At 36.6% G+C, this 18,691-nt stretch overlaps 1 protein-coding gene across 1 annotated transcript; it reads right to left on the bottom strand.

Annotated features, from left to right (window-relative positions):
* Window positions 1-280: 280 nt before the first annotated feature.
* On the bottom strand, window positions 281-18,051 carry LOC143551800 (protein FAR1-RELATED SEQUENCE 3-like). Its single transcript, XM_077042150.1, has 9 exons — window positions 17,769-18,051; window positions 3,436-3,577; window positions 2,931-3,189; window positions 2,370-2,599; window positions 2,037-2,270; window positions 1,886-1,913; window positions 1,689-1,769; window positions 804-856; window positions 281-755 (listed from the first exon to the last, which is right to left on the bottom strand). The coding sequence occupies exons 1-9, from the start codon at window positions 18,049-18,051 to the stop codon at window positions 281-283; spliced, it is 1,785 nt and encodes a 594-aa protein (XP_076898265.1).
* Between the last annotated feature and the right edge of the window lie 640 nt (window positions 18,052-18,691).

Genomic DNA, 18,691 nt, shown 5'->3' with positions numbered 1-18,691 from the left:
GCGGTTTTGGGTGTGCTTGGTGTGTGTGTTAGGGAGTTTGGTGAATAATGAAAGATATTTTGGGTTTAGGGGATATTTATATCCCTGAAATCCCATGGACCTAAGGCCCATTCTCATTTAACCCATCTCTATTAATCCAAGTCCATAACCCACATCCATTACCCGACACTAGCCCGACCCATACCAACTCCTATTCTTTTATTTATTTCCTGATAACCCGAGTAAACTTTCCCTCTATTATTAAGTAATATAATTAATATTATCTTGAAATTTCGGGATGTTACAGAATATCATGACCTCCCTCACCACACACCGAGCAAGTTCTTGATCGTTTCCCAACACGACTGGCTTCTATTTCTTTTAATGATTTAATTCTTTTGTGAGAACAGCGCCCTTTATTTCTAATACCAGTTGGAACTCGAATAGTAGACATTGACGGTTGATCATATCTAAGAAGAGAAGCTAACATATCATTTTTCTTCAAAATCGGTTTAGCTTGGGAACCCTCTTCTGCCTTTCCCCTTATGCCATTAATTTGATCTCTAACTTTACTTAATGCTTCTATGTCCGTGGAAAACATATTACATATATTTTCAGTTGCAAACATTATATCACGGACAATCTCATTAGAATTATCAATGTTGCTATTAGCAACATCTTTACCAAAAATCGAACACTTGCTTTTAACTGAAACTGCATCCCTCATCCAACCCCTCAAAATATACTTCTTTGGAATCTCATCAATCTCAAGAACTCTAAATGCAACAAAAACATGCCGATACAACAAACCATATTGCGCAAACCTTTTGCAGCTACATGAAGCATAAAAATCATTATCATCAACAATGACGGATATCTGTGAAATAATAAACATTAGTTAAAAAAATCTTTAATAGAATAATTACTCTACTTTTAGAAATAATTACTCTACTTACAAAATTATGGTTTTATTTCAAAAATCTGTACACTACAGAATTATTTTTCTTATATATCATAATCAATCAATCAATCAATCATACCCAGTAAAATCCCACCGACAGCAAAGCTATAGGTAGGGTCTGGGGAGGGTGGGATGTAGGCACACCGTACCTCTATCCAAAGGAATAAAGAGGTGGCTTCCAGAGAGACCCTCGGCTCTAAGTACATGTGTATGAAGCAAAATAAAGGAAATCAAAGTTTAACAGTTATATAAAAACTACTACTAATTATAATAATATTAATAATAAGGTCACAGTTTAACAGCTATATAAAAGCTAATAATAATTATAATAATAATAATAATAATAATAATATATGTAAGGGAAATACCATTATGGTATGTGACCTAAATAAGTCAAGTCTAAGCCCTAAGATATTCAATTCTCTCTAAAAATCCTTAACTTTAATTCTACTTCTCCACGAATTCCTATCCTCAACCATGTCCTCGGAGAGGTTTAGGTCTATCAAATCATGCCTAATCCTCTCATCCCAAGTCAATTTCGGTCGTCCTCTACCCCTCCTCCCCTATTATATATCATAATGAACATCATAATTACTCTAATTATACTCATAATTACTATACAACTAAAAAAAACAAAAAAAAAGATCATATCTGTCACAATTAACATCATAATTTCTCTACTTATTAAAATAATTACTCTACAATAAAGACAACATAACATTATTCATAAAAAAACACTAAAAAGTACCTGAATGCAACAATTTCCAAAAGCTTCTTTATCTTTAACATAGATTGTTGCATTTGGTTCATCTTCAACAGTGTTAAGGAGCTAACATATGTTAATACTATAATATATTTCTCTACTTACAAAATTATGGTTTTATTTCAAAAATCTGAACACTACAGAATTATTTTTCTTATATATCATAATGAACATCATATTACTCTAATTATACTCATAATTACTATACAACTAAAAAAACAAAAAAAAGATCATATCTGTCACAATTAACATCATAATTTCTCTACTTATTAAAATAATTACTCTACAATAAAGACAACATAACATTATTCATAAAAAAACACTAAAAAGTACCTGAATGCAACCATTTCCAAAAGCGTCTTTATCTTTAACATAGATTGTTGCATTTGGTTCATCTTCAACAGTGTTAAGGAGCTAACATTTGTTAATACTATAATATATTTCTTCTTGAACATCCCAAAAATTGTCTGGGTGTATCTCTTAAGAGTATCAACCTCTAGTTTTGATTCGGTACATCCATCGGGTTTCGTATTTCTCGTGTCATGATCATTTTTTCGATGAGCATATCTTTGAGTTTCAAGAGCCATATCAAAATGACTAAAAAACTAGACAAGAGTTAGATGTGAGTTTGAAATAAGACAAAAGAATTGATTTTCGCTTTCAGACCTTGATGTAGTGCGCATAAGACCCGATAAAGGCTCATCGGGGTAATATGCTGGAATCCACATTGATCTTAAACCGAACATAGTTGATATCCAAGAATTATCAATAAGACCAAATTCATTCACTATTTCATGCCACTTCATCTCAAACTCACCAGGTTCAATGGAATCTGTCCAAACTATATTACAAATACGACGCTTAAAATGCTCATTGTTACACAATGCGGGCCCAACCTGAAAACAAAAGAAAGATTTAAGATCAAACTATAAAATGCTTAAAAAATAATTAAACTAGCATTGCAGTTTTATTTCAATATCTTTACACTAATCTAACTCTACTAAAAGTTATGAGCAAATATCACAATTATTCTAGTTACATAAATAATTACTCTACATAAATAATTGTAATTACTCTACAACTTACAATTATTCTAGTTACACACATAATTGCTCGACTTGAGTTTTTAATCACAGTATAAAGTCATGAGCAATCTCACTAGTTAAAAACATAAATATAATTACTCTACTTACGAAAATAATTACTCTACTTATAAATAATACTAACCTTATCAGCTATTTTCTTCATGATATGCCACATGCATAATCTATGCCTGCTCTCGGCAAAAACGGATTCAATAGCTTGCTTTATAGCGGGATCTTGATCGGTAACAACAACCTTTCGTTGATGCCCAACGGCTTTCAAAAAACATGTTAGTAACCACGTATAGGATTCAATCGTCTCCTTTGCAATAAGACCAGCTCCAAGATTACCATTGTGAAAATGATTATCAATTCCAGTGAATGGAACAAAAACCATCTTGTATCTGTGGACAAAAAGAATCAAAATAAAAGGCAACGTAAAAAGCTTGATTATGCAAAAAAATAAATAAAAAGGAAGAAAACCTTACTTATTGGTATTGAATGTTGCATCGAAGGATATTACATCACTAAAAGTCAAATAATTCTTTTTACAAACTTCGTCGGCCTAGAATAATCCAGTTAGAAAACCACTATCGTCCATAGTAAAGTAAAAGGAAAAATCATGAAGATATTCTTTCTTGTTTAATAACCGTTGAACAATCATTTCGGCATCAAATTCTCCAATACAGCAATTTATATTTCTTTTAAAATTCTTGCAGTAAGCAACAGTTACACCAACATAATCAAAACCACCATATTCTGTCCTCAAAATATTAAATGATCTAACAGGACCTAGATTTAGCATGGATAAAGAATATAACCTCTTTTGTTGCAAAACTGTCAAATTTCGTGATGAAAGGAGAAAGTGCATATCTTCTTAGGAAATCGAAGTGTGATTATGCTCTTCAATAAACTTGTTTATCTTGTATGATTTGCCACCATCAATTGTACATAATGCAATCTGTGCTAGACAATCGGTTCGAATAGAAGGCCTATTCCTAAACTTCTTAGGTTTTTTTTCCTTGATGAACTTCTTCAAGAGAATCAAATTTCTTTTGTGGCTTAGATCCCTCTTTTGAACATATAAAATACTTATATTGAATAATAACATTCTTTTCAGTTTGAGAACCTTTACGTACCGAAAAACCGCCTTTATTAGCATATTCTACATAAAACTGATATGAAGCATCCAAAGATGGAAAAGTCATCCAAAGATACAGCAGGTTTGAACTCTCTTCTAACAGTTATATCTTCTGCTATGTTATCTACATTATAAGATCAATCAAATGTTTAATTATCTACATACAATGAAGCTCAAACATAAAATTACACTATATATGTTTAAATAATTACTCTGGTTAGGATTAAACAATTACACTAGTGTCTAGTTATACAAAGTAAAAATATCTACAATAAGATCAAACATTACATTACATAGGATTAAATAATTACTCTATTTAGATTAAACAATTACACGTGTCTAGTTATACAAAGTAAAACAATTAAACTACTTCTTCAATAATTACTCTATTTAGGATTAAACAATTAAACAACTTATTCAAATAACTATTCTACTTATGATCTAATAATTACTCTACTTGTGAAAATAATTACTCTAGTTATACGAAGCTGATTGAAACCAATTGATAACTTATACAAAATACGCTAAGTATAGGTAGTTCGGCAAATCAATAAACTAATTGCACGATTAAAGGAAGCTGATTGAAACCAATTGAAGAACCACATACCTTCAATTTCAGTGTCCATGTCTTCCGCTATTGAAGAAGTCGATTAATCCATACGCAATAAGATTTGAGAAATTAAGAACAATTGATGTAGTTGCAGCTACTCTGTAATGGCATTGTAATCTGTTTTTGAATTGATGAAGATTATATAACTTATAAATCATCAGCGCTAAAGAAATTGTTTGTGTTTGATTAATTATGAAAATGCCACCGTCCAATTCTTTGATTCGCACGTTTAGTACGGTTTTTTTATTTGTATTTGATCCATCTCCTTCCTAACTATCCTTATTACATATTTCCCTAATACTAAACTTTTAATTACATATTTCGCCTTCTAATATGTAATTACCATTTTACCCCTTTCAAAACCCCGATAAAAGCCAATCGTCTCTTCCAAATTCACGAACACACTAGAGAAAGAACTTAGCAAACACTGCAAACGGCATCTCTTCCATTCGGAAGCTCAGTTCCTCCGGCGGCATCTCCAGCGAACAAAGCAACGAATGGAGTGGTGTGGTTCCACTGTCAATTTTTTGGTAAGTGAACTTTCTGGCTTTTATGGTTGCTACAAATCCTAATTCATCTTATTGTACTCTCATGAAACTGGCTTATACATGTTTACAACTTATATTAAACATTTGTTATTCATATTTGGTTTCCGTTAGGGTGTGTGATTGTGTCGAATAGGTAACATTAAATTGAATTGAAGATGAATTAAAAAAAAATAGTTTTAGGGCTAATAATCATAATCATAGCTGAATCTTGATTGTTGATCCGAACCTTTTACCTGACCTGAAACTAACCTATAAGATCTTGAACTTGAAACCAAGACTTCACCTTTTGTGCGATAATCTGCAATTTTAAATTAATTTAAACACTAATTTGTAAACTTAAACAGCAGTGAATGACCCGTTAACAATCTGATTTGTGGCATGTGTTGTTGCTTTCAAATTTTTGATCGAAACATAAAAGTCAATAAAATGCAATCTGCAGCTAACCAAGTCGCAAACAACACACTTGTCACGCCCCAACCTACGGCGGAATATGCCGGGGCGCGACATAATGGTATCATAGCTCAAAAGACACTAAAATAAATCCACGTGTCAATATCTAAATTATTAAATTCATATTATTCAAGTACGCAAAAGTACAAACATTGTCTCATAGAAATAAACATAATAATTTAATAAAAAGAAATAAGTAGTCTTTAATTCATCATGCATCCTAAGGTCCAACTACTCTTTAATCCCTTGTTTCTTCATCCAATATAGCTACCTGCGCCATGCGGGAAAATACATAGTTTGTCAACATAAAGTTGAGCAAGTAATCACGGTTTTTGAATACATATAATATAAAAATGACAATTCCTTGCGATAATATAAAATATTACAACTAGCATAACACCAATATAACAATAATATAGAAGTTGTCTTTTCACTCGAATCCCATGGATAACGAGCTACTCCGACGGCGTATGATCATACTAATGAGGATTAGGATGAGATACCAACCACCAAAACATAAAATAAACACAGTCACATTTGCAAGTATAACTAATTGAGCAGTATCATATAACGCAAATAGTGGAATTGTAGTGAAAAATGATTTAACGCATAACACCCCCAAAATATAAAACGGTAAAAAGGGGGATGTGAATTACTTACCTTTAGTGAGTGGATTAGTCAGGATGAGATAATAATAAAAGAAATGAGGATGAACACGTTGAAGCCGTCGAGATACTTCAACAAGGATACCCTAATTGTTTAACAATAGTATTAATAAATGAGGAAAGGAATTAATAATGATTTGAGATTTGATGGTGGTTTGCGTTTAACATATTACTAGTTTAATTGTTAACATAAAATTGGAGTCTTGTAGGTTATTTTATTTGTTAATTATTTATTAACTAATTTTAGTATATTTATTATTATTGTTGTTGTTGTTATTATTATCATTATTATGGCTATTAGTATTAACATTATTGTTTGGTAAATAAGATAAACGATATATTTTATCCATGCTTATATTTTCAACTAATTAGATTTTATAAATAAATAATAACCAATATTAGGTATTAAAGAACATTGTATATATAAATGAAACATTATTGTCAATTATTTAATTATATATATTTAGATAACAATATATATATAGGTATATATATTACGGGAAAATTATTTAAATCTTTAAGCTAGATCGATTTAAATAAAAATACATTTTTGTTTCATATTATTTATGCACTATGATAATTATTTATGCATATATATATATATATATATATTTATATATGATCTTTGGCCAAAATAATGCTTTCGAGGTTCGGTTTTGTTAAAAACAAAGTTTATTTAATATTATATTATGATTATAATTAAAAATAAACCAAGTATTTAAGCAAAATAAACTAAAAATGAAAAATCGGGTCCATGGGGGTTCGAACCCGCACCCGGACCGGTTCCAGTGGCTTTACACGAGACGCACCAGCCATCAGGCTGGTGCTTTAGTTTGCGTTTGATAACAGATTTTAAAACCTATAACCAGATACTCCAGTACCCAAATTCAATTACAACCCTAGAAATTCAAATCCGTTAATTCGTTTGTTGTTGGTTTAAATTAAGTTAGGGTTATTGTTCAGCAGACATAAACGATTGATAATCATAATTCAATTACCTGAATTGATGACGAAACAGGGGAGAACGACGGAACAGAGGTCGCGGCTGTTCTTGACTTGGTTAAAGGTATTGACGGCTAAGTTGTTTGCAATTGCGATATGTAACGCCCGTAAATTCCGTTAATCGACTCGATCGTTTATAAATGTTTGTCAAAAAGCGGGGTTTCGTCTTTCTAAATTAGAGACTTGTAATACGTTTTAAAAGTCCATTTATCCATCCTTTTGCTCACGACATCACCTCTTATAACTTAAAGTGTTAGATTAGTATGTAGCACCCGACATTTTCGTTTAATGACACGCACGTTATAGAGTTTGTATATTTATCGGGTTTGACCCGGCATTCTTCAGGGACCTCCTTGTCATTATCGTAAGTTAAATTATTAACCTTTCATCCAAGCTATCACATTTTTCATGTTTGAGGGACTAGAGTGTAATTGTTTATTATAACAAGAAAACCCTAGCCTACTTCTCATTCCTTCCGTTCCTGTTCCGATCGGCGCCCACATTGCAGCCTCCATCCTCGATTTTTGTGCTGGTTCCAGCCATTCTCCGGCCTCCCGAGACTAATTCAATGTCGATTCTATCTTAGTATAACTCTTTTTCACCATTAAACCCTTTGTTGAACACGTTAGGGTTGAGTTTTGATGATAACAGTTTGCTGACAGATTCGTATTCGTTTGTTGTAGGGTCTGTAACGCGATGATAACCCATTGTTTTTGATCGATTCTTATTTCCATGATTTTCTACTTTGAGTCTAGTTTCCATAAAGGTATAATACGTAATTTTTGGACGAGATTTGAATACTTTTTATGATTTTATAAGATCGAGTGTCAAAGCTGATGCGGGATGACGGATTCTGGTCTGTCTTCCCGACATCATAACCTTTTTTTGACAACTCTAAATTGGTTGGTTCCAGTTATGGAAGTTAATATTTTTAGTTAGAAACGAAACCCAATTGGAATCGTTTAATTTGGCTATGTAATGATTTTTATAAAAATAAAACCATTTTGTTGCGCACTAAAATAGCTACACATACCGTGCTGTGTTGAAAGAATTTTTATGATTTTTGTGTATATTGAAAAAATATAATAAAAATATTTTTAGATACCCAAGACATTTATACAACTCTGGTAAAAATTTAATAATTTAATTCCATGGTTTTCCTATGTAATAAAATACATCTTTGCATACTAAAATCTGCATGTTATATTCGTTATTGATTGATATGTTCGTTTTAGGCTTAACCGGTGGCTGCCCTTTCTCGCATCTTTCAGGCTGCTATAATTGAAGTTCGTGCTCCGTCATCTTCTTAGGTATGTCTAGTGTAATATACTTTAGTATCATGAGTTTTGGCATTCGTTAGATTGGTCAACTGGTGATGAAGTGAAAACTAGGTTTCGGTTGTCTAGTTTGTCAATTGTTGCGTCTAGCGCGTTGTTTGAGGGAATTAACAACCAATTCGGATGTTGTAGCTTCGGTATGATTTTCTGGCTGTGAAAAACTATATTTTTATGTTACTGGGACTGAATTGGTTGTCGGTTACTCAAACGGGTCGGTGCGGCGCAAATTCGCGTTTATTGGTAATTTGTGCATCGTGCTTGCGAATTACTGACCCATCCAACTCATGTAGCGTTGTGTGGACTTGTTGGCTGTTATTTTACTAAATTTGGTCCACACAGGGCTGAGTCGGTATCTAAGTGCATAAACAACCCGTTAACGCGCGTATTCGATAAAGTCAACAACTTTCGGGGGTAAATAGGGAACCCTTTGTCCCCGGGATTAACTAAGGGTGGTTTTGGTAAATACATGGCCTCGGGGGCTGATGTAATTGAATTTGGTAATGTCAAGGCTTTAGGGCAATCAAATCATGTTAGAACATTTCGTAGGATAAACGAGTCGGTACGTTTAGTTAGTAATCTTTGTGTGCAATCCGACAGGCTTGTAAACTGTGGATTGGCTTTGAAGTTCTCAAACTCTTTGGTGTTTGTGTGGCTCGTTTCAGGTGAGTTCATGATGCCCTTTTTACTCTTCTTATGTTTTGGGCTAGCATACACACCGAAATCCAATTTTATACGATTTTACCCGTTACAACTATTTGAATGGTACTACATAGTCTCACTTGTGATTGTGCATTTTGAAAGTTATATTTGAATTATTTTATATGCTTTAGGATATTTTAGACTTGTTTATGGTCTTGTATACTTTAAGGTTACATACATTATTGATGGTCTAGACTCGAGGATGTTAATAGACTTGGTAGTAATTGAATATGAGTAGACCTATTTACTTAGTTCACGTATGGGATGATATATATATATATATATATAAATATATATATCATCCCATACGTGAACTAAGTAAATAGGTCTACTCATATTCAATTACTACCAAGTCTATTAACATCCGATATATATATATATATAGATATATATATATATATATGTATGTATGTATGTATGTATGTATGTATGTATGTATGTATGTATGGAGGTATGTATGTATGTATGTATGAGTATGTGTTACCTTATAGCCTACGGTTGTGTGATGATATTTAGTTCCTCGTGACTAAGAATGATGTGAGTAGGCTTATTGATGTGTGTGTGCATGGTGATTCACGGGCGGGTCAAATATATTACTCGGGTTTTCAAATCCCGTGGTGGAGAGGCCCGTGTGGCGTGATCATCATTTTGGCGGGTCAAATATATTACTCGGGTTTTAAAATCCCGTGGTGGAGAGGCCCGTTGAATGTTGAGCCGTGATCAAGTCAAATATATTACTCGGGTTGTACCCATGGTGGAGAGGCCCGTATCACGTGCTTGGATGTGTAAGCTGTGACCGAGTCAAATATATTACTCGGGTTTGACTCGTGGTGGAGTGGCTCATGTCACATGCTTAGGTCTTACCGCGTCCGGGTCAAATATATTACTCGAGTCTTGACTCGTGGTGGAGAGGCCCGTGTACGTGTGTTCGACGATGAATGTATTACTTGGTGAATTATATTATTTATTTTATTTTTATCCTCTCTATTGTTTATAACTATAACTTTGAAATAAAGTATGAATTATTGTTTATGAAAACTTGAACTCACTCAGCTCAAGCTGACTTTGTGTGTATGTTAGATTGACTTTCAGGTTAAGAAGTGGATGCTACCGCTTGGACGTGCTGGATGCTACTCAGGAGGTTGAAGGCATTTCTGGTCGAGGATTTCAAATAAAACAAATATTTTATTTATGTTTGATTTTTGGACACTTGTACCCGTGTTTGGGATTTTCTTTAAATAATTACACTTTTTCCGCTGTTATTTACTCTGAACTTGTTTTAAATAAAAACGAATTGTTTGGTTTTCAATTTTTTGTGAAATTGTGGATGTGATTACCAACTGTAGGATTCCCGGGATTCGGGGTCTTACACGATAGGGCTTAGTTTCTCAAGGTTGTGTGGATTGTGTGTGCACGATTAATTGAACTATGCTTGTGTATTTATAGAGTTACCATACCTATATCAGTCGCAGGTTCATAAGAGAAATTAGCTAACAATTTTGATTCGTTTTTCTAATTTTAGAGTGTTGGTTGATTTGTTTTTTGGTAACAAACGATACGGTGAGATCAATTTTTTATTATGTCCGAGAATTGAGGGTCAAGCAATGGAGGGGGGTATACACCGTCGGTGAAGAGAGGAGGAAGAATGATTATTATTTTATTATTATAATATTTGATTACAATTGTAGATTGGTCCTTCATCTTTTGTGGTGGGGTGCAACAATGGTGAATTGTTTAGTTTAGGGGTTGATTTAGCAATTCTTAGATAGTTTAAATATATATAAAAGGAATTTTTTTATTATTAATTTTAACCGACTACAAATCAGGTCGGGTACAAAACATGAAACAGAAAACCGAAATGTTACAGCATTCCCTACTTTTGGAAATTTCGTCCAGAAATTAGAGATTAAGCCGTAACGAAGAGGTGTGAGTACTTGGCTTCCATTTGGTCTTCTCGTTCCCAAGTGAACTCGGGACCACGCTTGGATTCCCAACGAACTTTGACAAGGGGAATACGGCTACGCTTTGTTTATTTTCTTTGTTTCTTTGTACATAAGATCCATGATTTCAACGGGTTTCTCGATTGCGTGCATAGATTCATCAACTTGTACTTCGTTGAGAGGTATGTGGAGGCTCCCCTCGGCTAAGCACTTATTGAGATTGGAAACGTGAAAAGTCGGATGAACATTGGAGAGCTCTTAGGGAAGATCGAGACGATAAGAAACTCGACCAACCCTTCCAACGATTTCAAACGGTCTAAAAAAATGAGGATATAACTTGTTTCTTTTACCAAATCGAACCACTCCCTTCCAAGTAGATACTTTTAGGAGAACTCAATCACCAACATTAAACTCGAGGGGTTCATGGCACTTATCGGCGTAGCTCTTTTGACGGCTACGAGCGGCAAGAAGATTTTGTCGGATAAGAGCAATCCGGTCAGAAGTTTCTTGAACAAGCTCGGGACCGGTGATTTGCGATTCACCAATATCGTTCCAATAAATCGAAGAACGACATTTTCGACCATAGAGAGCTTCAAATGGTGCCATGCCAATACTAGTGTGAAAACTATTATTATAGGAAAACTCAACAAGTGGTAAATGAGTATCCAAATTTCCACCAAAATCTAGCACACAAGAGCGGAGCATATTTTCGAGCGTTTGAATCGTTCAATCGGATTGACCATCGGTTTGCTGGTGATAAGAGGTGCTTAGATCAATACGGGTGGCCAAGGCAGTTTTCAACGAATTCCAAAAATGAGAGGTAAACCGACCATCACGATCCGAGATAACAGTCAATGGTGTTCCATGGCGACAAATGATATTCTTGACATAGAGTTGTGCTAGTTGACTCACGGAGAACTTCTCTCGAATGGGTATGAAATGAGCTAACTTGATCAACCAATCAATAATTACCCAAATACTATCATTGCGGCTTTGAGTAGTGGGGAGTTTGGTGACAAAATCCATAGCTATGTCTTCCCATTTCCATACGGGGATCGGTGGTTGCTCGAGCAAGCCAAACAGCTTTTGATGCTCGGCTTTGACCTTAGAACAAGTGAGGCATTTAGATACATATACCGCGATATATTTCTTCATTCCCGACCACCAAAACATGGGACGAAGATCGGCATACATCTTATCCGCATCGGGATGAATCGAGTATCGTGACTTATGAGCTTCATCAAGGATGAACGTGCGAATACCGTCATGATCGGGAACCCATAAACGGTTCAAATAATAAAGCAAACCGTTGCGATTGGTTTCAAGTTGGAGTTCGGCGCCGCATGACATCTCGTCGTATAAACTTCCTTCGGTGACGGAGACGTGTTGAGCGTCGAAGATGCGGTATTGAAGGTCGGATTGCATGGTAACACAATTGAGCAAGACGGATTTAATGTGACTCTTACGGTTAAGAGCATTGGCCACGACATTTGCTTTCCCGGTGTGGTAGCGAATCTCGCAATCGTAATCGCTTGACAATTCGGCCCATCGTCTTTGTCTCATGTTGAGATCCTTTTGGTCGAATATGTGTTGCAAACTCTTATGGTCGGTGATTACTACACATTTCGTACCATAAAGGTAGTGTCTCCAAATTTTAAAGGCAAACACGACCGCACCAAGTTTAAGATCGTGCGTCAGGTAATTTTTCTCATGGACCTTGAGTTGACGCGAGGCGTAAGCAATGACCTTGTCTCGTTGCATAAGAACACAACCGAGACCTTGGATAGAAGCATCACAAAACACAACAAAATCATCGTTGCCCTCGGGAAGAGCAAGGATAGGAGCATTGCAAAGCATGTCCTTTAGGGTTTGAAACGCTTTTTCTTGTTCAGGACCCCATTCATAAACTTTCCTCTTGTGGGTTAGCGCGGCAAAGGGTGAAGCAATCTTCGAAAGGTTACGGATGAAGCGACGGTAATATCCCACTAAATCAAGAAACGAGCGAACCTCTGTTGGAGAGGATGGGGTTTTCCAATTTTTAACTGCCTCGATTTTAGCGGGGTCAACGTGAATACCCTTGTCGTTGACGATGTCGCCCAAGAATTGAACTTGCTTTAGCCAAAATTCGCATTTGGAGAATTTAGCATAAAGTTATTCTTTTTGAAACAAGTCGAGAATAGCGCGCAAATGATATTTATGTTCGTCCTCGGATTTAGAATATATCAAGACGTCGTCGATGAAAACAATCACAAACTTGTCGAGGTAGGGTTTACAAACGCGATTCATAAGATCCATGAAAACAGCGGGAGCATTAGTCAACCCAAAAGGCATAACTCGGAATTCAAAGTGCCCATAACGAGTATAGAAGGCGGTATTGGGTATGTCATCCTCGTGGACACGAAGTTGATGATAACCCGAACGGAGATCAATCATGGAGAAACAAGCGGATCCTTGGAGTTGATCGAATAGATCATCGATGCACGGAAGGGGATAACGGTTCTTGATAGTAAGCTTATTGAGTTTACGGTAATCAATACACATACGAAGAGTACCATCCTTCTTCTTGACAAACAAAACGGGTGCGTACCACGGAGACGAACTTGGGCGAATGAAACCCTTTTCCGTGAGTTGTTGGACTTGATTAGAGAGTTCTTGCATCTCGGAGGGTGCAAGACAGTACGGTGCTTTGGCTACGGGGTTTACTCCGGGTACAAGATCAATACGGAACTCCACTTGGCGTGTGGGAGGGAGTTCGGAAACGTCTTCGGGAAAGACTTCGGGAAAATCACGAACAATCAGAATGTCGGAAAGTTACTTTTCTTCGTGGGCCTTTGTAGTGACAAGGGCTAAGAAAGCAGCATACTTCTTGCGCAAATAACGTTGGTCTTCAAGGCAGGACATGAGGTTTAGCTTCGAGAATGGTCTTTCTCCGTCGACATTTAGAATCACGCCATCTTCGATAGGGATACGAATAATCTTCTCGAAACATAGAATTTCGACACGGTGAAGAGAGAGTCAATCCACACCAATGATGACGTCGAAGCTACCCATTTGCATCGGAATAAGATCAATCGAGAACTTTTGCCTATTAAGGGTGAGCGTGCAATTACGAACGACGGAGTCAATAACGATCGAACTACCGTTAGCTATCTCTACTGTGAAGGGTTTAGACAATTTACTACGGGGCACATCAAGTATGTACTCAAAATCAAAGGAAATGAAACTCCTATCGGCTCCCGAATCAAGTAATACCGATGTCTGATGCTTGTTAACTAAAAACGTACCGTTGACCACATAGTTCGAGTTTCGGGCTTGGTGAGCATTGATGGTGAAGGCTCGCCCTTGAGTTCATTGGGGTGCTTAGGTTTGGGTAGTTGAAGCTTGAGGGGTTGGGGCTTGGTAGGCTTGCATGAGCATGGGTTGAGCTTGAGGGTTTGGAGGAGGCATAAGTTGGGGTAATTGAGGTTAGTAAGTTTGAACTTGGTAGGCTTGGGAGGTGTAGTAGGGTTGTGGGGCAACAAAGGCTTGATGGGCTTGAGCAAGTCGAGGACACGCGTTGCGGAGGTGGTTTGGATCACCGCAGTTATAGCAAGCCCTAACGGTGTTACTGATTAGAGCACGAGGGATGGCTCGGTTGGGTTGGTTTGATGGTGCGAACCGCGGTGGAGCGGCTTGCACACGGGGTGCTTCTCGGCATTATTGGGTGAGATGACCGAATCGGTGGCAGTTGGTGCACACTCGGAAAGTGGATTTGTAAGGCCTCGAACCCCGAGAACCCCACAGTTGGTAATCATTCAAAACACTCGTAAAAATAATTAAACTTAAAAACAATTCTTTTCATTAAAATAAGCATCACATAGCATAATTCGGCGGAAAACGTAAATAACAAAATAAGTTCCCAAAACCCGGGAATTTTGCCCAAAACCAACATAATTATCTTTAATAAAAAAATATTTAAAAATAAATGTTTAATAATAAAATCTTCAAATCCCGTATGCCCTTCACCGTCCAAGTAGCTTCGTGCACGTCCAAGCGATAAGGCATCCTCTTCTTAACCTGAAACTCACACTAACATGCACACAAAGTCAGCTTAAGCTGAGTGAGTTCAAGTTTTAAATAAGTAACAAAAGTCTTAATAATCATTCCAACGGTTTTAAAACTGTAAACGGAATTACATCAGTTAGGTCGTCACATTCAATAAATAATCATCCTTACGTATAAACATCTCTATACGTACATTCCTATATATATAAATATATATATAACATTCAATAATAACATTCAGGGCCGAGAAAACGTACAACCCAAACACGTAACATTCAGCGCATGCAAACACAAAGTAGGCATACGCAACATTCAGTAGTCGAGACGACTACAACATTCGCCAAATATTGGCCATTCTAATATATATATATATATACATACACACATTCTATAACATTCCAAGGCCTACCAATACTAGCAAGCCTATGCAAAATAGTTTAAAACATTTCATAAAGCAAAATCGTTTAGGTGTGCATGCTAGTCCAAAACTTAAAAAGAGTTAAACGGGGCATCAAGAACTCACCTGACACAAGACGCGGATTCACCACGAGCTAGAGAATCCCTAAGAAATCCCAAAACTCAAACACCTGTCGGTTTACATTCAATCAATACTAATGACATCAAGATGACTCGTTTATCCTACGAGACGTTCTAACATGGTTCAAGTTACCTAAACCCTCGACCTCATCAAACTTAATCACAACAGCCCCTGAGGTCTCACATTCACCAAAACGACCCTTAGGTACTCCTGGGAATAAAGAATTCCCAATTTGCCCCCGGGAGCACTAGGTGACACTAACACGCACGTTTTGGAGTTGTTTAGGTCGTTAACATCCAACTCAGCCCCGTGTGGACCCATTATGATAAAATCACAGCCAACAAGTCCACACGACGCCACACGAGTCAAATGGGCCGGTAACCCGCAAGTACAACGCACCAACTATTCAATAAACACAATTGCGCGTTGTACCGACCCGTTGGAGTAACCGACAACCAATTCAGCCCCATAACTTATAAAAAATGAATTTTGAACAGCCCATACATCAAAACAAGTGTCCCCGAGCTAAATTGGTCGTTATTCACTTCAACCCTCGCGTTAAACGCGCCAAACTACAATTCTAGACAATCGAACATAACAATCAAACTACAACTAGTTGATCAACTTAACGAACACCTATGAACATGATCTTTAAGTATGATATACCGAACATACCTAGGAAGATTGTGGTGCAAAAACTCACTTCAAACAGCCCCGACAAGAACACAATTGAACATCCACCGGTTAAGCCTAAAACGAACTTATCGATCAATAACGAGTAAAACGTGTAGATTTTAGCACACGAAGATGCATTTAATTACATAGGATAACCTTTGAAATAAATTATTAAATTTTTACCAGACTTTAATAAATGTCTTAGGTTTATAAAAATATTTTTATTATATTTTTCTATCAGAGACAAAAATTATAAAAATTCCTCCAACACAGCAAGGTACGTGCAGCTATTCCAGTGCACAACAAAATGGTTTTATTTTTATAAAATTCATTACCGAACCAAATTTAACGATTCCAATTGTTTTTGGTTCCTAACTCAAAATACTAACTTCTAAAAGTAGAAAGAACCAATTTGGACCTGTCGAAAAAAGGTTATGACGTCGGGAATACAGACCAGAATCCGTCATCCCGCATCAGCTTTGACTCTCGATTTTATAAATTCATAAAAACCATTCAAATCTCATCTAAAAATTACGTATTATACCTTTCTGGAAACTAGACTCAAAGTAGAACATCATGGAACCAAGAATCGATCAAAAACAATGGATTATCATCACGTTATAGACCCTACAATAAATGTATACGAATCTGTCAGCAAACTGTTATCATCAAAACTCGACCTTAATGACCAATAAGCGCGTTAATATGATCAATTAAGGTGTAAAAGACATGGGGAATCATAAAACCGATCTTGAATTGAAGTTTTTACGGATAAAACTTGGCTGGAAAGAGGAAATTCGAGAGGGGGGGGGGGCGATCTTGGCTGCGATCGGCGCTGAATAACATTAGGGTTAGGTTATTTTTTTTATATATTATGATATAAAATATATTACACCCTAGTCCCTCCAGTATGAAGTGTGTAGCAACTTGGGGAGAAAGTTAAGTGATTATAACGTACCGGGGTGACGAGAAGGATCCCGAGAAACGTCGAATTAATCCCGAGAATTATACATACTCTACAAGCTTTAATTCTTGAAACCGGAATTATCGGGCGTTACAGGATTGGGCCGGATGGTGATGTTGACAAATGCTGCAATACGGGTGTGGGCCGGTGTATGGTTTCTTGGTTGGAGGGGTTTGTTGGGCTATAACAAAATTTTGTGAATTGGGCTTTCGTTTGTTATTGCGGTAATGAGAGGAGTTGTGGTTGTGGTTGTGTTTCGAGGATTCGGGCTTGGACACTTTAGTGGGCTTGGATGCGGGCTTATCATTGGGCTTTTTAGAACTTTTCCGCGTCAAGATCCCGGCCTTAACGTGGTTTTCAGTGAGGGTACCGGCTAGGGTGATGGCATCACGAATTTCCTTCGGGTCATGACTAAGGACGGAATCTTGGATTTGCATCGGCAAACCCGTGATGTACTTGTCAATGGCACGCTCCAAGGGAGTGACCATGTGCGGGATGTGGACGCTCAATTCATGGAACCGGTCGTTATAAGCAGTATTATCACCTCCCTCTTGCTTCAAATTCCAGAATTCTTCTTCCAACTTCCGGAGTTCATATTTCGGGAAGAATTGGTCTAACATGAGCTTCTTGAGGTCATCCCATGGCAAGGCCATGGCAACCTCAGCCCCAATGTCTTTCTTTTTTCTAGTCCATCAAGTAAGGGCATTCGATTTGAAAACACTTGATGCATACATGGTCTTCTTGTCATCCGGACATGCACAATGGAGGAACATGGTCTCCATGTGCTCAAACCATTGAAGAAAGGTTGTAGCACCCTCGGTCCCAAAGTAGTCGGTCAGGTTAGCGTTGGTGAATTGCTTGATAGTGAAAACATCAGGGTATGCGGGAACAGTTGCGACATTTGCGGCTTGGAGTTGAGAGATGACCATCGGGAGGGCTTCCACGATTCCCTTCGTAATGCGAGATGACATGCGACAGCCAGAGTTGCTAGCGTGGCGGGTACGGTTGATGTATCGGGAAGACATACTACAAGGATCAAATGTGTAATTATGAGACTTGGGTAAATGTTGTAAATGTATGAGTTTGTATACGTTGATACTTGTGAATTCTATTTAACAATTTGAGGTTGAGTTTGTGTAAATCGATACTTGTGAATTCTATTTAACAATTTGAGGTTGAGTTTATGATTGAGGTTGAGAAGGGAGTCATTTATGAGATGTGATTTTATAAGTGTTGACGTAATGAGGAATGATAAATAAAATAAATACATAAATAAATAGTCATAACATAACT

This window comes from Bidens hawaiensis, unplaced genomic scaffold (genome assembly GCF_021521415.1).
Source record: "Bidens hawaiensis isolate Kalapana, Puna unplaced genomic scaffold, B.hawaiensis_p1.1 tig00016593_1, whole genome shotgun sequence".
NCBI classification, from domain to species: domain Eukaryota; kingdom Viridiplantae; phylum Streptophyta; class Magnoliopsida; order Asterales; family Asteraceae; genus Bidens; species Bidens hawaiensis.
This window is presented reverse-complemented; position numbering and strand designations above follow the sequence as displayed.